At 36.3% G+C, this 22,555-nt stretch overlaps 2 protein-coding genes across 2 annotated transcripts in view; one reads left to right on the forward strand and one right to left on the reverse strand.

The window, feature by feature from the left end:
- LOC107584895 (tyrosine-protein phosphatase non-receptor type 18-like) overlaps positions 1-1,062 on the reverse strand; it is a 24,590-nt gene extending 23,528 nt beyond the window's left edge. The window contains exon 1 of the mRNA XM_016271665.1: positions 788-1,062. Within this exon, the coding sequence (XP_016127151.1) occupies positions 788-886 (99 nt within the window). The 5' untranslated portion in view covers positions 887-1,062. The remainder of the gene's footprint in view (positions 1-787) is intronic.
- An 11,094-nt stretch (positions 1,063-12,156) lies between these two features.
- The window catches only part of LOC107584897 (GRIP1-associated protein 1), a 53,814-nt gene continuing 43,415 nt past the window's right edge, over positions 12,157-22,555 (forward strand). The window contains exons 1-7 of the mRNA XM_016271667.1: positions 12,157-12,392; positions 12,974-13,040; positions 17,637-17,698; positions 19,697-19,723; positions 19,855-19,962; positions 20,615-20,759; positions 20,881-21,017. Of these exons, the coding sequence (XP_016127153.1) occupies positions 12,351-12,392; positions 12,974-13,040; positions 17,637-17,698; positions 19,697-19,723; positions 19,855-19,962; positions 20,615-20,759; positions 20,881-21,017 (588 nt within the window). The 5' untranslated portion in view covers positions 12,157-12,350. The remainder of the gene's footprint in view (positions 12,393-12,973; positions 13,041-17,636; positions 17,699-19,696; positions 19,724-19,854; positions 19,963-20,614; positions 20,760-20,880; positions 21,018-22,555) is intronic.

A 22,555-nucleotide genomic window follows, 5' to 3' on the forward strand; every position in this document is an offset into this window, starting at 1 on the left:
CAAGCAGCTTTTAGATAATAACATATATAGAAGGTGCACAGTGTCATTCACACAAACACTAAACACTATCACGGTAACACACATGAAACTGAAATAATGCAATAAACATTAATTTAACAACATTAGGTGTAACACACAACCCTAATATACAAAACTGATAAGAAAAAACTAAGTAGAAACATAGTTATTTCAACAAAAAAACATCAAATTTGAAATGTAACAGGGAATTCTGGGAATGACAATTTACGGTTATTCACTGTAAATTATACGGTATTTTTCACTTCCAAATACGGTATACTACCGTAGAATTAATGTCCAATACATGTAATGTCCAATACAGTTTTTCACCGTATATAGTAGGGGAATTTACCGTTAACCATTTAACAGGTTTTTACTGTAGCATTTTTACAGTCTTTTACCGTTAAATTCACGGTCATTTTTTACAGTGCACTTCTGAAATGATGGCTACGCCCCTGATGGTATCAACACATTATTTTCTGTAAGTGTTCATAGAACATCAAAGTAGTGTCCAAAAACATAGCATTACCACGGGACCAAAAAAGATAGCACAAATCACACTTTTCAAACAAAGTATTTCACAAAGAGAAAGTTGTTAAAAAGACATTTTGACAAGTGTGGTTTTTCGGTCCTTTGAGTAATATAATGACTGTATCGAAAAACATGGTAATTCTATGGTATTTGAACTGATATGACCTGTTAAATAAAATGAAGAAGTGTCAATAGTATATATTTAACTAAAAAGGACGTGTAAAAGTTTAGGACTTACTTTGAACTCGGTGGAGATGAGCTGGTCTCCAGAGCTGTCACGGTCGGACAGACAGCGGACCCGCTCCACAAACCTCAACAGGTGCGCTTCCATCACCATATAACCACGCTCTGCAGCATCTTACTCCGTCATTTTCTTGATACTCGACTCCTTGTACAGTCTTAACTATTACTATACGATCGTTTGCAGGAGAACTGCTCTGTTTCCGTGTTTGTAAAGTTATCCAGGCAGCAAAACTGACAGAGGGAAGTTTCTCCCTCTGATACTTTTGTCACCTTCATGTCCGGCGGTGTGTCAATCATCAGCCGTCGCCACGCCTATTTTATCATTCCAGCCAATCCGCTGTCAGAACCGTACCTGTAGCTGTAGAGAGAAACTACGCTCTCATTCAGCGCAGACTAGTCTTGTGAACATAAACTACACTTCCCATCAGCCTTTGCGGCAGCAGAAAAACGCTACAATAAAAACAGTCACACAATGCACATCTTTTGCGCTTCATTATGTTGCATTAGTGCTAAATCATTCCTGTCTTTATAGGAAAGTGGAAAAGAAAGAGAAATAGGCTGTCCAACGACCACAACCACTTGAATGCACCTCATGTCACAATTACGATTTCCAAACTTGTAAGAACCAAGCAGGAACTTCCCACATAGTGAAAACGTTGCACTTAACAGTGGGCTACAGATCCGCTTTCTGTTGTAGATCGCTAATAATTTAGACAGAGACAAACCCAAAAGTTTTTTTCTGCAAAAAAAAAAAAAAAGAGTAAAGGCTTGTGATATTAACAACTGAATGTTAACCACCATTGTCAATCAGTCATACATTTTGAGATTCAGTAAAATATTTTTAGCAGTTTGATTGTATTACACATCAGCAAAAGAATGTCACAGCAGTAATGGTATTTTGGCATTAGGCCTATGTTTACTATGGTAAATATTTCATATGTCTCTGGGACATGTCTTATTTATCAATTGGCATGTTACCTGTGACGCTATGTGAATCATTCAGCTTTTATTTTGTTCTATGGACCAAAGAATGATCACAAATCATTCTTTCAATTTTTTTAGACTTTGCACACTATTTTGACACAGCTTTACATTTTATATTTTTACATTTATATAGCGCTTTTCTAGGCACTCAAAGCGCTTTACATTGTCAGGGGGGTATCTCCTCATCCACTACCAGTGTGCAGCATCCACCTGGATGATGCGACGGCAGCCATAGTGCGCCAGAACGCCCACCACACACCAGCTTACTGGTGGAGAGGAGACAGAGTGATGAAGCCAATCAGCAGATATGGGGATTGTTAGGAAGCCATGATGATCAGAGGCCAATGGGCAAATCTGGCCAGGATGCCGAGGTCACACCTCTACTCTTTTCGAAAGACATCCTGGGATTTTGAATGACCACAGAGAGTGACCACAGAGAGCTTTATCATTCAATCAGTTTCATGTCCCACTTTAACCTCCTCTAAATCAGCACTGCCACAGACCAGTTAGAAATAATTCTTTCAGCAAGAGATGAAGCATCATATTCATCCTATTACACGGTTTTAACTGCTCTCTGATCCCTAGGCATCATGTGATAACCTCTGGGATTCCAGACTGAGTAATGGAGAGCCACAGAGATCCATTGTTTGACATCAATAGAACGAGTGTTTCCACCCTTAAAACAAAAAAAACCCCCATCAAGTCCAAAAGATTCTCGCTTTGAGGGAAATGAGAAACAGACAATATGCAAAGCAGTAACAATAGAGGAAGCTGGGAGTTTCAACCTGAGGACACTTTAATAGAGGAGACTGGTAAGTTTCCATCTAGCTTGGCCCAGGCAAACCTCAATGGACAGAAAAAGGACCACTTGGCAGGTTGTGCTGTGGATGTCCCAGCCATCTCTGACTTATAGCAATGAAGATATAATGTCAGAGAGTTGGAGGCAACACAGGAAGCATGTGTTTGTGCTGAGCGAGGCAGGGAAGCCCATCTACTCACGCTATGGCAACGAGGAAGCCCTCTCCTCCAACATGGGTGTCATGATGGCGCTGGTCTCCTTTGTCCAGGCTGAAGGCATCATGATTCAATTTATTTTTTCAGGTGAGATCCACCATCTTCATTTAGGTTTTTTAAACTGTCTGATAGTTGTCTTTAAAAAAAAATAAAGGTTCTTTGCAGCAACTTAGTTTGACAACAATAACAAAAGGAAATTATTGAAGAACAAAAGAACTTAAAAAAAGGTTCAGGTTGTAAATTTCCTTAAAACTTTCTTTGAAAGTAATACAGGATGGCTTTTGCTTCTTTCAATATATGGTTAATGTTAAAGTTAATATTTAAATGGAAATTTAGTGTATAAACAAGTTCACAAGAGTTATATTTAACATATTTGAAATTTACAGTATTTTTCTTTCTTGGACAACATAAAATATTTTATTTAATCTTATATAAATTATGGGATTAAGCCATTTAATCTCTTAAATACTGTATACTATGGGATGCATTAAATTGATCAAAAATGACAGTAAAGACTATCACAAACATTTTTTTTTTCAAATAAATGGTGTTATTTTGAACTTTCTAATCATCAAAGAGTCCTGACAAAAATGCATCACAGATTCCACAAAAATATTAAGGAACTGTTTTCAACATTGATAATAGTAATAAATGTTTTTTTTGCACCAGATCAGCATATTAGAATGATTTCTAATGAAACTTGTGAGTTTTTAGAATTTGAGTAAACTAATGGCTGCTGAAAATTCCCCTTTGCAGCACACTATTTTGACACAGCTTTACATTTTATATTTTTACATTTATATAGCGCTTTTCTAGGCACTCAAAGCGCTTTACATTGTCAGGGGGGTATCTCCTCATCCACTACCAGTGTGCAGCATCCACCTGGATGATGCGACGGCAGCCATAGTGCGCCAGAACGCCCACCACACACCAGCTTACTGGTGGAGAGGAGACAGAGTGATGAAGCCAATCAGCAGATATGGGGATTGTTAGGAAGCCATGATGATCAGAGGCCAATGGGTAAATCTGGCCAGGATGCCGAGGTCACACCTCTACTCTTTTCGAAAGACATCCTGGGATTTTGAATGACCACAGAGAGTGACCACAGAGAGCTTTATCATTCAATCAGTTTCATGTCCCACTTTAACCTCCTCTAAATCAGCACTGCCACAGACCAGTTAGAAATAATTCTTTCAGCAAGAGATGAAGCATCATATTCATCCTATTACACGGTTTTAACTGCTCTCTGATCCCTAGGCATCATGTGATAACCTCTGGGATTCCAGACTGAGTAATGGAGAGCCACAGAGATCCATTGTTTGACATCAATAGAACGAGTGTTTCCACCCTTAAAACAAAAAAACCCCCCATCAAGTCCAAAAGATTCTCGCTTTGAGGGAAATGAGAAACAGACAATATGCAAAGCAGTAACAATAGAGGAAGCTGGGAGTTTCAACCTGAGGACACTTTAATAGAGGAGACTGGTAAGTTTCCATCTAGCTTGGCCCAGGCAAACCTCAATGGACAGAAAAAGGACCACTTGGCAGGTTGTGCTGTGGATGTCCCAGCCATCTCTGACTTATAGCAATGAAGATATAATGTCAGAGAGTTGGAGGCAACACAGGAAGCATGTGTTTGTGCTGAGCGAGGCAGGGAAGCCCATCTACTCACGCTATGGCAACGAGGAAGCCCTCTCCTCCAACATGGGTGTCATGATGGCGCTGGTCTCCTTTGTCCAGGCTGAAGGCATCATGATTCAATTTATTTTTTCAGGTGAGATCCACCATCTTCATTTAGGTTTTTTAAACTGTCTGATAGTTGTCTTTAAAAAAAAATAAAGGTTCTTTGCAGCAACTTAGTTTGACAACAATAACAAAAGGAAATTATTGAAGAACAAAAGAACTTAAAAAAAGGTTCAGGTTGTAAATTTCCTTAAAACTTTCTTTGAAAGTAATACAGGATGGCTTTTGCTTCTTTCAATATATGGTTAATGTTAAAGTTAATATTTAAATGGAAATTTAGTGTATAAACAAGTTCACAAGAGTTATATTTAACATATTTGAAATTTACAGTATTTTTCTTTCTTGGACAACATAAAATATTTTATTTAATCTTATATAAATTATGGGATTAAGCCATTTAATCTCTTAAATACTGTATACTATGGGATGCATTAAATTGATCAAAAATGACAGTAAAGACTATCACAAACATTTTTTTTTTCAAATAAATGGTGTTATTTTGAACTTTCTAATCATCAAAGAGTCCTGACAAAAATGCATCACAGATTCCACAAAAATATTAAGGAACTGTTTTCAACATTGATAATAGTAATAAATGTTTTTTTGCACCAGATCAGCATATTAGAATGATTTCTAATGAAACTTGTGAGTTTTTAGAATTTGAGTAAACTAATGGCTGCTGAAAATTCCCCTTTGCATAAAATAAAATTACATTTTAAACATCATAAACTTATGTGAAAAACTTATGTCAACACAGGAAAGATTACATGGGATCTTTACATTCTGCATGTAATTAGGGTCTATACATATATCAATAATTTTTGACTCGTTTTAAATTTTGAAAATTTTTATAATAAGCATTTTTACATATATATATAATAATGACAGACAACAGCTAATATTACTCTGTTCTTTCCCTCTGTTTCCCTCAAATGAGCATATGGTGGTCTTTTTGCTGAAGGGTCCACTGGTCCTTGTATCCGTGTCTGCCATTGCAAGTCTGAGCAGCAGCTGTGCAGCGAGCTCCTCCATGTTTATCATCAGATAGTCAGCATGCTCACGCAGGCCAGCATAAACCGCATCTTTGAGCGCCAGAGGAACTTTGACCTGCAGCGTCTGCTGTTTGGCTCGGAGAAGGTTCTGGACGGCCTTCTATACCAGAAAACAACAACAAAAATAATTATATTTTTTTACATTAATATTATAGAATATGAATCAATATTCTGTTTATTAAAGCCAAGTATGAATCTCATCAAGTTAGTGTTTTTAAGCATTTCACGTTTATTCCAAAATAACTCAAGGCAGTAACAATTTAAACTATATATTTTATTTGTGAACTTATGTTCAGCTATCTTTTTAATAGTTAACGTTTAACTATTTTTGAATTATTCGGTTCATCGGTCATCAAAGCTCAGTAAATATTAGTCACAGACAGAGATTTACTTTAAATTTCAACAATCTGATTACTCACTAAAAACTCCCACAGATCAAGTTTTCAGACCATTTTAAGTCTTATTTTGACGTAACAAAGTGGTTATATTTAAATGTATGCGTTGTTTACTTACTTTTTAAAATGAGTCTTCCCATTAATGCCAAACGTAGAACGCGCATGACCACAAGAGACAGGATTTTGCATAAACCAATCACAGCCGAACATAGCCAGTCACATCCAATCATATCGTGATGAAGGCATTGTCTCCTCTCATGTGATTTTCCCCCATTCATTCTCAATTACCCCCACAGCATGCTTTAGTTCAGGGGTAGGCAACGTCGGTCCTGGGGTGCCAATGTCCTGCAGAGTTTAGCCCCAACCCTGAAAAAAACCTCACCTGCCTGTAGCCTTAGTAATCCTGAAGACCTTAATTAGCTTGTTCAGGTGTGTTTGATTAGGGTTAGAGCTAAACTCTGCAGGACATCGACACTCCAGGACCAACGTTGCCTACCCCTGCTTTAGTTGGTCTGTTAAAACTCAATGGGCTTAGGGGAGGCGAGAGAGACACGGAGTCCTGCTGTAACTTTACCTGCTGGTGTCACTGTTGGACAGACTTTCTTTAGAAAAACGAGTGATTTATACACTTTTTAATGTTATATTTTATAATATTGGCGTTGTTTTATGTTTGTACTACGAATTTCTATTCTCATCCAATATTTTGAGGATATATATATATATATATATATATACACACACACACACACACACACACACACACACACGCACACACAATTTTTTCTCTGCTTTGCACACACAAAGTTCAATAAAAATAAGTTTGAAGAAAAATATTTTTTAGATATGTAATATATATAATGTAAAAATATTACATTCTGCATGATAAAATATAAAGATTTCACAGTGATCTGATAAAACCAAGTTTGTACATGTGAAGATGAGTGGAGAGTAGGCCTATAGAATAAGAAAAAAATAGCTAGCTAGCGAATATGTGCATATTAACAGTGTAAACATGAATTAACCATGCGACCATATAATGATTAAATGTTAATAAATTAAGTGTATCAGCAATCATAAATCAAAGAAGAAATTTCTTAGAAATATATTTTACCTAGATGATGAGGATCACTCAGTCGCTTTGTGTCAAACTCAAATGCAGTTAAGGGGTTTTTGACCAGTGAACGTGTGCAAATATGCAATTTGTCCATCGTTAAAACGGTGACATCACGTTACGTTTTCATCAACAGGTTACAGAGTTTGTTGTAGCTATATGGGCGCTCAGTTTTTTCCTGTTGTAAAATACATTTGGCCAAAATCTCATTTTATAAAAGATTAAATGCTACTGTATGCACAATGCTATTTAATGACTAGATGGCAAATGCTAGCCCTCTCTTTCCAGTCCCACATGTCTCAGGCCTCAAATACATCAAATATGAGCCTTTATAGACAGTGTTTCTTGCGTAAAGAAAACGCTGTAATTATTCAAACAACAAGATCTTTATTTAGGCTACCCTTGCAAGTTGCTGTGGAACTTCAGTTCATTCAGTGAAGACAGAGGGTGTGGAGTTATGAGGTTTTTACTGGCAGTTTGAGCGGAGCCAACAAGATTAAGTCACAAGCTCTTTATAATACCTTTCAGTCACAAGCTCTTTTTAATACCTTTCATTCACAAGCTCTTTTTAATACCTTTCATTGGCTAAATATTTCTAAAACAGACAGACAGACGTAAAGGGTGACCAATAGCATTGATTTATTGAAGAAGAAAAAACACACACACAAAAAAAGGACACTTTGGAGTGTAAGGGCAAAAAGGGCATGTGCTCTGCACAGGTTGAGCCCTAACTGTGCACGTGCCTGTCTACCATTCTGCAGGCAAAGAAACTCTGCTGGCCTGGGTATGTTTTCAGAATCAAGACAACTTCAGTAGATCAGCATGTTCTGGGTTTAAAAAGTTCAACAAGAAATCAGAGTTGACCATTGCTCAAGAAGAAATGAAAAAATAATAATAAAAATTAAGCAGCACAACTGTTTTCAACATTGATGATAATAAGAAATGTTTCTTGAATGCCAGATCAGCATATTAGAATGATTTCTGAAGGATCTGAAGACTGATGCTGAAAATTTAGCTTTACAATCAGAGGATTCAATTGCATTTAAAAATACATTCAAATAGAAAACTGTTATTTTTAATTGCAATAATATTTCACAATATTTCAGTTTTTACTGTATTTTTGATCAAATGAATGCAGCCTTGGTGAGCAAGATACTTTTTTCAAAAACATTGTACCAATCCCAAACTTTTAAATGGTAGTGTACAGTATATATAATATTTACATTATACAGTATACTGTATGTATTTTCTAAACTGTCTCTTTTTTGCAGATATAGCAAATTTGAGATGTACGCCTGCTTTACTCTACTCTTCACTGAGAAATCAGCTATCAGTGAACTCACTAAACTGCTGCGATGGATCAAAAAGGAAAAGGACCGTCTCTTTATTTGTCACCTTTCAAAATACTCCACTGCCCCGCAGCCCGGCAGGAGTTCCACAGACAGGGGGAGAGCAGATACATTGAGCACTGGCCTTCTGTCTCTCTTGTAACTTTGGGTAACCTACCACCCAACAAACAAGTTGCTGTTTTATTTCCATGTTTTATGGTAAATTCAGTGGGTTTGTATGAAATGGGAAATGTGGCTGCATTGAATATACTGTATGTCTTCTTTTTTTTGTGGGCTTGGCGTGTTTCCTTAAAGGGGTCATATGATGCGATTTCAAGTTTTCCTTTCTCTTTGGAGAATTACAAGCTGTTCGTGAATAGATAAGATCCCTAAAGTTGCAAAGACTAAAGTCTCAAACCCAAAGAGATATTTTTTATAAAATTTAAGACTGGTCCACGCCCTCCTAAAACGCCTCGTTACACGCCCCCACATGTCTACGTCACAGTGTGGGAAGATTTGCATAACGCAATGTTCACGCAAAGAAAGAAGGCATAACTTTATTGTTGCTGCCACTGCCGCCGCCGCCATGTTGTGAAGACGCTGTGTGTTTCGTTGCGAAAGCGAAAATACTTTGTTTGGTCTTCCAAAAGAGGACACGACTATTTATTTACAACACTGTTCCAGAACAGTTCAACCCAAAAATTCAGATGTGTGCAGTGCATTTTATGGAGGACTGTTTCCTGATCCTGGGAGAGTAGACTACAATGCCAGCTGTAATGACTCACAGTCTGTAAGTACGTTCTCATATTTAAAGGATTTGCCACTGATGATTCAAACGCGAGTTTTGAGCAGTGTAGAGTAGCGCTTGTTGTTTGTCATTTCTCCGATCACAAATGCAGACATTTTTTTTTGTTTACGCGGCGCAATGCAACGCGTAAAAAAGACCATTGATTTATTGAAGAAGAAAAAACACACACACAAAAAAAGGACACTTTGGAGTGTAAGGGCAAAAAGGGCATGTGCTCTGCACAGGTTGAGCCCTAACTGTGCACGTGCCTGTCTACCATTCTGCAGGCAAAGAAACTCTGCTGGCCTGGGTATGTTTTCAGAATCAAGACAACTTCAGTAGATCAGCATGTTCTGGGTTTAAAAAGTTCAACAAGAAATCAGAGTTGACCATTGCTCAAGAAGAAATGAAAAAATAATAATAAAAATTAAGCAGCACAACTGTTTTCAACATTGATGATAATAAGAAATGTTTCTTGAATGCCAGATCAGCATATTAGAATGATTTCTGAAGGATCTGAAGACTGATGCTGAAAATTTAGCTTTACAATCAGAGGATTCAATTGCATTTAAAAATACATTCAAATAGAAAACTGTTATTTTTAATTGCAATAATATTTCACAATATTTCAGTTTTTACTGTATTTTTGATCAAATGAATGCAGCCTTGGTGAGCAAGATACTTTTTTCAAAAACATTGTACCAATCCCAAACTTTTAAATGGTAGTGTACAGTATATATAATATTTACATTATACAGTATACTGTATGTATTTTCTAAACTGTCTCTTTTTTGCAGATATAGCAAATTTGAGATGTACGCCTGCTTTACTCTACTCTTCACTGAGAAATCAGCTATCAGTGAACTCACTAAACTGCTGCGATGGATCAAAAAGGAAAAGGACCGTCTCTTTATTTGTCACCTTTCAAAATACTCCACTGCCCCGCAGCCCGGCAGGAGTTCCACAGACAGGGGGAGAGCAGATACATTGAGCACTGGCCTTCTGTCTCTCTTGTAACTTTGGGTAACCTACCACCCAACAAACAAGTTGCTGTTTTATTTCCATGTTTTATGGTAAATTCAGTGGGTTTGTATGAAATGGGAAATGTGGCTGCATTGAATATACTGTATGTCTTCTTTTTTTTGTGGGCTTGGCGTGTTTCCTTAAAGGGGTCATATGATGCGATTTCAAGTTTTCCTTTCTCTTTGGAGAATTACAAGCTGTTCGTGAATAGATAAGATCCCTAAAGTTGCAAAGACTAAAGTCTCAAACCCAAAGAGATATTTTTTATAAAATTTAAGACTGGTCCACGCCCTCCTAAAACGCCTCGTTACACGCCCCCACATGTCTACGTCACAGTGTGGGAAGATTTGCATAACGCAATGTTCACGCAAAGAAAGAAGGCATAACTTTATTGTTGCTGCCACTGCCGCCGCCGCCATGTTGTGAAGACGCTGTGTGTTTCGTTGCGAAAGCGAAAATACTTTGTTTGGTCTTCCAAAAGAGGACACGACTATTTATTTACAACACTGTTCCAGAACAGTTCAACCCAAAAATTCAGATGTGTGCAGTGCATTTTATGGAGGACTGTTTCCTGATCCTGGGAGAGTAGACTACAATGCCAGCTGTAATGACTCACAGTCTGTAAGTACGTTCTCATATTTAAAGGATTTGCCACTGATGATTCAAACGCGAGTTTTGAGCAGTGTAGAGTAGCGCTTGTTGTTTGTCATTTCTCCGATCACAAATGCAGACATTTTTTTTTGTTTACGCGGCGCAATGCAACGCGTAAAAAAGACAGTATAAGTCATTATAATCCATAATTATGTCCCCACTGGATGCAACAAATGCCTCGTTTATAATGGGTTTTATTGGTTTTGTCTCGTCGCTCCGGGACACGGCATCATATGGTAAGGGGCGTAACATTTCCGTCACACGCTTGAGGTATTCGGCCAATCACAATGCACTGGATAGCTGGCCAATCAGAGCACACCTCGCTTTTCAGACCGATGAGCTTTGTAAAAAATTAGGAGAAGGAGAAACAATAATGTACAGTATGCGGAAAATAATGTGTTTTTTGAACCTTAGTGGGTTTTTGTTAAATGTGAGCCAAAATCATCACAATTAAAAGAACCAAAGACTTAAACTACTTCAGTCTGTGTGCATTGAATTTATTTAATACACGACTTTCACAATTTGAGTTGAATTACTGAAATAAATGAACTTTTCCACGACATTCTAATTTATTGAGATGCACCTGTATAGAAAGTGCACAGAGTCATTCATGCAAACACAAAACACCATCACGGTAACACACATGATACTTAAATAATGCATTAAACTTTCATTAAACAACAGATGTAACATAAAGCCCAAATATACATAACTAATAACAAAAACTATTAAAAAAACATGATTATTTAAACAAAATACTTTCAAATGTCATGCAGGGAATTCTGGGAATATCAGTTTACAGTTTTTGACTGTAAATTATACATTGATTTGTTATTTTTACTTCTAAAAACTGTAAAATTAACAGCATTTTACTGTAAAATTACATGAAATGTCTGGTTAGACATTTTACCGTTTTTCACTGTATATAATACGGGAACTTACTGTTAGCCTATTAACAGTTTTTTTCCCGTAGCGTTTTTACAAAATCTTACAGTTAAAATTACACTTATTTTTTACAGTGTATGCGATATGAATGGTTATTTTGTCACCGATGATTGTCTGCGCTGACAAAAGAGCATAAAATCATTTCTGTAGTCTTAATTCACACATCTAAGTGAATGCTCGATCTGTAACTGTAACTAATTTTTGACCAATCAGCATAGGGGCCCACAGTTGTGCCGTCTAGGTAGTCAGCTCACTAGGTTTTTGAACCACAGCCCATGTTATCGCAGCCACAGTAGTGAATACATTGTGTTAGTGCGCCATCTACAGGACAGGTGCAGACATCACTCATGGTGGGGGGGATCTGTCAGCAAGCCAAAGCGTTTAGATGGACGACATCAGAAAGCTGCAGCTTTAACCGTCATCTTATCAGAATGAGTTAATTTGCTAATACAAGGCTGACAGCAGACACAGTAATAGCAGATAGAGAGAGTTTATATTCTGTCAGCAGTGTTTTGCTGTAGTGAAGATGGCGCAAGCACTGTCAGAAGAGGAGTTCCACCGTATGCAGGTACACATCTCTATATCTGATACAGCATGTGATGCACATACGAGATCGTTAACGTGTTTACATGCAATTTCGGTTGAGAATATGTGCAAACGGGTCTGTTTTATGGGTGAAGTCGATGATGTCCATCTGAGCCGATTGGGACTCTGTTAGCTGTAGCCGTTAGCCTGGAAGCTAAATGTTATGAGGCCGAAAATGTATTTTAATTGACGATTACGATATTTTTATTTAGTGTATGTAATCGTTTAGCTAACAAAATGAGTGTTTGTTAAAATGACATTGAATATAGTCGCTCTTTGACGCGTTTGGGACATAATAAAGATGTGTTTACCCTGTTGTTACTGAACATTAGCACCGTTAACACACCAAACAGCTGATATGATTGCTTTTCTACACAACTAAAGGGTTTGTAGGTTGTATATTTACTTCTTTAGACGTATTTCGTGTAAATGTTAGGCTATTAAATATCACATCGCTCTCGTTTTGCTCTAGCATAATCTTGTTTACAACTCCTGAAGCATCTAATATACCTCATATAGTATGTTTTGCTCTATTACTTTCACTTTTAATGTGTGTGTCGACAGGCTCAGCTTTTGGAGCTGAGAACACAGAACTACCAACTATCTGATGAGCTGCGGAAAAATACAGCAGGTGAGTGGAGAATGTAACCCTAAACCTTTACTACGGTGGCCGAGAAGTGCTAAACAAATCACAATTCTGAAAACAAAATAACAAATTACCAACGCAAATGCAAGTCTAAAAAACCAAATAACAATTCAGAAAGCACAACAACAATTCAGACAAACCGGAAGAGGTAGGTATAGTTTGAGACAGCGCCATTGGTTTGGGATTACTCACCGCTGACTGGACGAGACATCTGTCAATCAACGTATACAGGGAAGAACCAGCCGAAGAACAGCAGAGTCGTGGTAGAAAGTTCGGAGATGGTATTAAAGTAGCTCAGTTTAAATGTATTGTATGAATTGCCCTTACTATGGAATAAAAAATACGGGGTGTATATTTACATTTAGTTAAAAGTGGCTACGATATATAAAGATAGATGTTCTAATTCTGTCAGTCAAATCTGAGTTGTCTGAGGGCCTGGGGCCGGTTGCACCAGTTGTGTGTAATCAGAACTTAGTCTAGTTCAAGCATCAGTGGGCATTAAGTTACAATGTATGAACTTATAAATATTGAACTTAATATATTAAAGTAAATATTTGCAGAAGCTTAAAATATATCAAGGAGTTCATGTTTTGCTCATGCACCTCAATCCTGTAGAGTGTAAAATTTAAACGAATAAATGATTTTAAAACAAAACTCAAAATTGTATGATTTGAAATAAAATATTAAAAATTAAAATCTAAAGATTGTAATTTGTTGTTGTTAAAAATCAGATGTCTTGTTAAACCTGTTCCAACCTTTGTCACATTCTTTTATTTTATAGTATCTGTTGAATTTTGAAGATTTAATTCTGTCAAAAAGTTGTGAGAGTACCTCTTTTATTGGTAGCTGAGAGCACAATCAAATTGATTAAATTATTTAATAATTGAACACGCCTTGGGGGAAGATATATAAAGATAGATGTTCTAATTCTGTCAGTCAAATCTGAGTTGTCTGAGGGCCTGGGGCCGGTTGCACCAGTTGTGTGTAATCAGAACTTAGTCTAGTTCAAGCATCAGTGGGCATTAAGTTACAATGTATGAACTTATAAATATTGAACTTAATATATTAAAGTAAATATTTGCAGAAGCTTAAAATATATCAAGGAGTTCATGTTTTGCTCATGCACCTCAATCCTGTAGAGTGTAAAATTTAAACGAATAAATGATTTTAAAACAAAACTCAAAATTGTATGATTTGAAATAAAATATTAAAAATTAAAATCTATATTTAAATGCATGTCATGTGACCAGAGGCGGACAAAGTACTCAACTCCATTACTTGAGTGAAAGTACAGATACTGCTGGTCAAAAATTACTCCATTACAAGTAAAAGTTGTAAAGAGATTTTTACTTAAGTAAAAGTACAGAAGTACTTGCTTTTAAAAGTACTTAAGTACCAAAAGTATATTTACTTTCTTATGTCAATGCACCGTTTTATTGTTGTATGTAATACTTGCAATACTTCTGAAGCAACTTAGAATACATTACACCTACTGAATACACTGACTAGCTTGTAGTATCTTTGGAATAAAGAGCTTTTAGAATGTTAAAAACCTATGGGGACCAAACAGCTGATATTATTGCTTTTCTACACATTAAAAGGGTTTGTACGTTATACATTTAGTTCTTTAAACGTATTTCGTGTGAGTGCTAGGCTATTAAATAGTTAGCAACCCGACTCTTTAATTAAATGTTTCCATTACGTGAATAAACTCTTAATTCATTGTAAACAGCCGTTTTAACATGATTCATAACATAAAAAGAGACTGTGTGATGATTTGTTGTCTAGGTGGTTATTATTTCTGGTTTACAGAAATCAATAATATGTATATCAAATACCTTGTTACCTCAAATAGTATGTTTTGCTATATTAATTGATCTTTTAATGTGCTTCATCAGGCTCAGCTCTTGGAGCTGAGAACACAGAACTACCAACTCTCTGATGAGCTGCGGAAAAATACAGCAGGTGAGTAGAGAATGTAAACCTAAACCTTTTACTTATTCAAAACACTGGCCAACTTGTTTGCGTCGTTAACACGACAGACTGTAATTTGTTGTTATTAAAAATCAGATGTCTTATCGCACCTATTCCATTGAACTTTACATTTTCTCTGCTTATTTTGGATATAGAATCTGTTGAATTCTGTAGATTCTGTCTAAAAGTTGTGAGAGTAACTCTCCTATTGGTAACTGAGAGCACAATGAAATTTACTAATTTATTTCATAATTGAATGCGCATTGGGGGAAGATGTATAAAGATAGATGTTCTAATTCTGTCAGTCAAATCTGAGTTGTCTGAGGGCCTGGGGCCGGTTGCACCAGTTGTGTGTAATCAGAACTTAGTCTAGTTCAAGCATCAGTGGGCATTAAGTTACAATGTATGAACTTATAAATATTGAATTTAATATATTAAATATTTAAATATTAAATATATTAAAGTAAATATTTGCAGAAGCTTAAAATATATCAAGGAGTTCATGTTTTGCTCATGCACCTCAATCCTGTAGAGTGTAAAATTTAAACAAATAAATGATTTTAAAACAAAACTCAAAATTGTATGATTTGAAATAAAATATTAAAAATTAAAATCTATATTTAAATGCATGTCATGTGACCAGAGGCGGACAAAGTACTCAACTCCATTACTTGAGTGAAAGTACAGATACTGCTGGTCAAAAATTACTCCATTACAAGTAAAAGTTGTAAAGAGATTTTTACTTAAGTAAAAGTACAGAAGTACTTGCTTTTAAAAGTACTTAAGTACCAAAAGTATATTTACTTTCTTATGTCAATGCACCGTTTTATTGTTGTATGTAATACTTGCAATACTTCTGAAGCAACTTAGAATAAATTACACCTACTGAATACACTGGCTAGCTTGTAGTATCTTTGGAATAAAGAGCTTTTAGAATGTTAAAAACCTATGGGGAAAAAACTAAACATAAATAAATACTTTTTTTTAAAATTATTTAACACCTCTACCCACCCCCACAAAAGCAGGATGGTAGTGATCTCACACAGCTCTGACAGTGTGTGCACACATCTATGTGTAGCCATTCATCCACATTTGAACAGAGTGGACAGTGACATCCTGTAAATACAGAGTGATAAGGAAGAAACAAAATCAAACCTGCTTTAAAACACAGCTGTAGCTGTATAACTTTACAACAGAAACACTGCTTTAACAAAAAAGCAAAACAGCAAGGCTTATTTGATATGAAAACTTTTTTTTTAAAAATGCGGTCTAATCGCTCTCGTGGTACTTGTTTTATTAGGAGATGCACAACAGTTTTTCTGTGGCTTTATAGGTAATATTTTCAAGTACACAATTTTAACTTCTTATTATACAATTGTTGCAAATAAATATCACATTTGGAACTTTCTACTTCGAGGACCTTGGAAGAAATGTAGTGGAGTGAAAAGTATGATATTTGTCTTTCAAATGTAATGAAGTTAAAGTCATAAGTTCCCAGAAAAAAGAATACTCACGCAAAGTACAGATACTCAAAAAGTTTACTTAAGTACAATACTCAAGTAAATGTACTTAGTTACTGTCCGCCTCTGCATGTGACCATGTGATCAGTGAACCATGAACATGCTAATGTGTTGTTCAATTATTGACTTCAAAATAAATATTTTAGCTCAAAGGGTTTGGGAATCTCTACTTTAGATATTTATAATGTTGGGAATTTTAAGATGACGTTACATCTTCAGAAATAATAATTGAAATGTGATTATTTATTTATTTATTTATTTATTTATATTTTGTCCCTGATTAATTTTTTGTGCTGTTCCTGGATACATACTAAGTGGAATAGAAAAAAGAATACTCACGCAAAGTACAGATACTCAAAAAGTTTACTTAAGTACAATACTCAAGTAAATGTACTTAGTTACTGTCCGCCTCTGCATGTGACCATGTGATCAGTGAACCATGAACATGCTAATGTGTTGTTCAATTATTGACTTCAAAATAAATATTTTAGCTCAAAGGGTTTGGGAATCTCTACTTTAGATATTTATAATGTTGGGAATTTTAAGATGACGTTACATCTTCAGAAATAATAATTGAAATGTGATTATTTATTTATTTATATTTTGTCCCTGATTAATTTTTTGTGCTGTTCCTGGATACATACTAAGTGGAATTATGGGATAAAAATATAGCAGAGTTCCATAATTATGGAATAAACTTTGACAGTTATAACATGCAAAAACAAAACAGCAACTTCAAAGTGTATGGAAACTTTTCAGCGCTACTCATCGTTTACAGTTTTGAAATCTCCTTATTGGTCAGTAAAGGCAGATGTTATATTAAGCAACACAGCATCTTAAGACATTATGAATGATTTGGCAATCCTACCCTTTTTATCAGTGAACTTTCTGAGAAAACGCTAATTTCATGTATGCAGGCTATTATGTTGACTTGCATTATTTTATATAGTCCTGCTAATTATTAACAAAATGCATTAGCAGTTTCTCAAAAGTGATAAATGCACGTATTTGTGTTTCATTGCATGAAGTGAGTTTAGTACCTTGTTTTTTCGAGTTATTTTGTAACTTTATTTATTCTGTGTTGCAGAGCTCAACAGTGTCCGTCAGAAGACCTTGAACCTGGAGAAAGACTATGTCAAAGCACAGAAGGTAGTGGCTTTCTTTGGTTTTTCAGCAGGTCATTGCCATGCGATAGAGGTCAAGCTTTACTGCAGGCCTTGTGAATTCTTTGTGTGCCTTTCTTCTTCTTGTTTCTCTTTTAATGGGCTGGGAGTAATTGACTGTTCTGATCTGTTCCAATTTTTTATTTTTTTTCTTCTAGTGTTTCTTTTTCTTCTATACTTTCCTAAAGTGAACTAGACAGTTTGCATGCATTGCAACACAAAAAGTCACTAGTCTCGCAATGGTCATGTTGTAAGTGTTGCAAACGTAATGATCAAAATGTAAGACAATACATTGTGTCCATGACTCAGCATTGCAAAACCACTCATAAGTCTGTATGAATAGGCGCAATGAAGCAGTTTGCTAAAAGTGATGTTTAAATGTTCATAACAATCAATTTTGCAGTTTTTGTTTGGTCATGCTAGTTTTGCACAGTTCTTCTTTAAAGGAATAGTTCAACCAAAAGCTATTCACCCTCAGGCCATCTAAGATGTAGATGAGTTTGTTCATCTGAACAGATTTGGAGAGATTTATCTTTATATCACTTGCTCACTAATGGATCCTCTGCAGTGAATGGGTGCCGTCAGAATGGGAGTCTAAACAGCTGATAAAAACATCACAGTAATCCACATGACTCCAGTCCATCAATTAACGTCTCGAGAAGTGAAAAGCTGTGTGTTTGTAAGAAACAAATCCATCATAAAGATGTTTTAACTTTAAACCGTTGCTAATATAGAAGTCCTTTATCCATAATATTGCTTTCTCCAGTGGAAATGTCATCTTGTCTGAATCAGGAGAGAAATATGCGCAGACCAAGCTCTGTTTACAAGCAAAATCAGTCCAAAACCATTCTAACCAATATGTCGGTGGATTTTGATGTGAGAGGACAACAGGGGGATGGACTTTTTCACTGGAGGAAGCGGACTGGAGTCATGTGGATTGTTTGTCGATTATTGTGATGTTTTTATCAGCTGTTTGGACTCTCATTCTGACTGCACCCATTCACTGCAGAGGATCCATTGGTGAGCAATTGATGCAATGCTAAATTATTTCAAATCTTTTTTGATGAAGAAACAAAATCTCTTGGTGGTATTTTAGGATCAATTCTATTTTAGTTAAAGTCCCCCTGTAGTCAAATATTTTATCCCTTAAAACTTAACTTTGATCATCAAAATTACATGTTTAAATGTTTTTTCTTGTGAAAATAATTTTCTCATTCCTTAAAATAGCTTGAATGTAACTCTACACCCTTGCCTCATTTACTATACGCGGATCTATGAATATGCAAATTAGTCCCACCTCCACTCGGTCACACCAGCCAGCGCCTCCTGATCCACTGAACTGTAGTAAATGCAAAACAATGGCATACACGGATAATGACTGATAAAACTATGTTTTTACTAGCGGACAACTACAGTGAATACTGTATCATTCGTTAAAGTTACTTACTTGACGATGTTGTGTCCTAAAATGCCTTGAAGGCTCGAATGCAGCCGTTTGGGATTCTTAATTTGCGCCCGCGAGCATACGCGTGTGAAGTGCAGATGCTGATGCGGGAGAGGTGCGTCTGACTCTGGGCTACTTTTACACTGTTGCCACGGGTTGTAATGCAAGTTAGCGGTTTTAAATTCACATTAAACCACAGGTTTTTTGCTCTGATTTATTTTTGGTTTTGTGCTGGTATTGGTATATTTTGCATGCTAGTGATAGGAATCTATCCCTTGACGTGATTGGTTATTGGTTTGTGACGTAGCAAACCGAGGGCTGTTTCAAACCGCATTTCTGGGTCAGCCTTTGGGAAACTACAGTTTTAAGGAGAAAATACTCAGCAATGGTGTTGATTAATAGATTGGCACATGGTTTGTCTAAAGGCATATTAAAAACACCATATAGACAAATAAACAACATTAAATACTTGATTTTCACTACAGGGGGACTTTAACAATTTAGTTTAGATAATGTTTTCTTTTTCATTTTCACCCTCAGGCTTTGAACAAGAGCAAGAAAGCACAGGTGAGATTTCTTCTTATATCAGTGTTTGATTTTTGACATTAGTTGAATACGAATAAAATGAAATGATATCCTGAGTTGTTTGGGAAAAATCTCTGTCTTCTAACCATGCTGTTTTATTCTCTTATTTTCAGGAGGTAGATGCCTTACTAAATGAGAATAAAATGCTTCAGGGCAAGTTACACAGTCAGGAAGATGACTTCAGACTGCAGAACAGCACCCTCATGCAAGAGCTGTCCAAGGTGCTGAGCACACAAACAATATTTAACCCCTGTCATGACCATGAGCATTTGAACCCGGTAGCTTTATGCACAACTACACTAGAAACAAATTGCTCACACTCACAGGAACTACATCAGTAATTTATAACTAGAATCTCATTTGCCTCACACAGTAGTCACATTGCTACAATTTAGTCAACATTACAACTCAAATGGCAGACAGTTTCCATGGAAGAATCAATATACATTACTCCAGTATTCAGTGTCACATGATTCTTCAAAAATCATTTTAATATGCTGATTTGGTGCTTAAAGAACATTTATTATCAATGTTGAAAACAGTTGTGTTACCTAATATTTTTGTGGAAACTGTGATGGTTTTTAAAGTTCATAAGAACAGCTTTTGTTTGAAATAGAAATCTTTTGTAACATTACAAATGTCTTTACTGTCACTTTTGATCAATTTAATGCATCCTTGCTGAATAAAAGTATTAATTTCTTTAAACCAAAATTATAACATCTTACTGATCGCAAACTTTTGAGCAGTAGTGTTTATATTTTATCAAAAGTGGCACATCACAGAGATGACAGTCCCTACCTTTGTGCCCATTATGGGTTGAGTTTTTACATTATTTTTCTGTTTTCTGATGGGTTGTGCGGTGTGTTGGTGCAGTTATGTTCTCAGATCGAGCAGTTAGAATTAGAGAGTCGGAGACTGAGGGAGGGTCAAGGGCTGGAAGGACCTGCCTCTGGTCCAGTGGATGCTGAGCTCCTGCGTCTACAGGCTGAAAACTCCGCCCTGCAGAAGAAATTGAAAGGTGAGAGAAGCTCATGCATCTGTTTTTCCTCACAAACAATTTAGGATAAGAATTAAAGGGATAGTTTACTATCCCTTTAAGAAGTGGGCTTAATTATAGTATTCTTTATGCATCTGTGCAGCTCTTCAAGAGCATGCAGATGTTAATGATGGAAAAGCAGCACTCATAGATGGATCGGCTGGCACTAATGGGGTCCAATCAGATGCCAGAGGTCACAGTGACGACCCTTCGGCTCCAGGAAATGATCAGATTGATCAGGTAACAGATAATAGGTTTTAGTCTCACAAGTGTTGGGATGCTGTACCATACAGTGGAGGTTAATAGTGAAAGAACCAATAAAATGAAATGTCTGCTGGGATAATAATTACACCATGTGCAGAAAAACCAGAACTTTCAGATGACAATCGATGAAGCCATCTATACTGCAATCGAGTGTGATTGTCATGCATCTCCTGGTGTATGTGATAAGTTTGGAACAGCTGGCTGTTCTTAAGCGACAAGTTTCAGTCAAAGTAAACAAGTTAGTTTACTCAGTCAGAGGATCCTAACAGTAGAGTTTCAGAGTAAATCAATGATTCAGCTATGCAGTGCTGCACTCTTTATATGGAGGAGTTTGCTGGAGATCTCAGAGGTCATATTTAATATAGGAGCTACAGATGCTGGGTGAACTGTGGCTAGACACCGCAGAGACACCACCATCAGCTTTTTCTGTGAGATCAGCCCAGTAAAGGGAATACAAGGACAGTGAACTGGTGTCTAGTATTTGACTACCACATGCCATTCATTAGCATTACCAAATTTGATAAAATGAGGGCTGCAGCTAATCAGTTATTCTTTATATAGTTTGTCACTTTTTTTTAACATTCCCAACACCACAATATGGTGCATTATTCTTGTAATTAAACCGAATATCCAGCGGGAAACAATGTAGAATGGGACTTGATTTTATCCTTCATGATTGGATGACGAAAAGTGGGTTATGATGTTAGTGGTTAATATTTTTTCACAGCCTGATGTACTTGCCTTAAATCAGCAAAAAAGCTGGTTAAGTTTCCAGTTTCAAAGAAAAATCATGGGAGCAGGGCAGTGAAATAATAATAATAAATTATTATAATTTTTTTTTTTATAAAGTTGAACAACTTTCACCTTGACATGGCATTCTAAAAACACAGCACAGATGCAAACAATGCGAGATGTGAATGCAATGGTCCAAGACGTCAGTCTAGTGAATGTTTAAATAGAAAAATCCAGGAACATTTATTAAAGGGTTAGTTCACCCAAAAATGAAAATTCTGTCATTAATTATTCACTCTCATGTCGTTTCAAACCCATAAGACCTTCATTCACCTTCGGAACACAAATTAAGATATTTTTGATGGAATCTGAGAGCTGTCTGACCCTGCATAGACAGCAACGCAACTGAAATGTTCCCAAGTCCAGAGACGTAGCAAGGAGATCGGTAAAATAATCCATGTGACATCAGGAGTTCAACCATCATTTTACCATGTGAGTAATTAATGACAGAATTTTCCTTTTTGGGTGAACTAACCCTTTAAATACTTAAAGGGGTCCTATTATGCTTTTTCACTTTTTCAACTTTAGTTAGTCTGTAATGTTGCTGTTTGAGCATAAAAAAGAACTGCAAAGTTACAAAGTTCAAAGTCCACTTCAAAAGGAGATATTTTATTTAAAGCTGTAGTCTGTAAGTTTTGCCTTTTTGTCGCCATCTCTGTTTGAAAACCTGGAATTGCAGCTGTGTGCGGAATTATCTAGCTTGCGTGGGTTGTGAGTCGGCA

This window comes from Sinocyclocheilus grahami, unplaced genomic scaffold, assembly GCF_001515645.1.
Source record: "Sinocyclocheilus grahami isolate Dianchi unplaced genomic scaffold, SAMN03320097.WGS_v1.1 scaffold64.1, whole genome shotgun sequence".
NCBI classification, from domain to species: domain Eukaryota; kingdom Metazoa; phylum Chordata; class Actinopteri; order Cypriniformes; family Cyprinidae; genus Sinocyclocheilus; species Sinocyclocheilus grahami.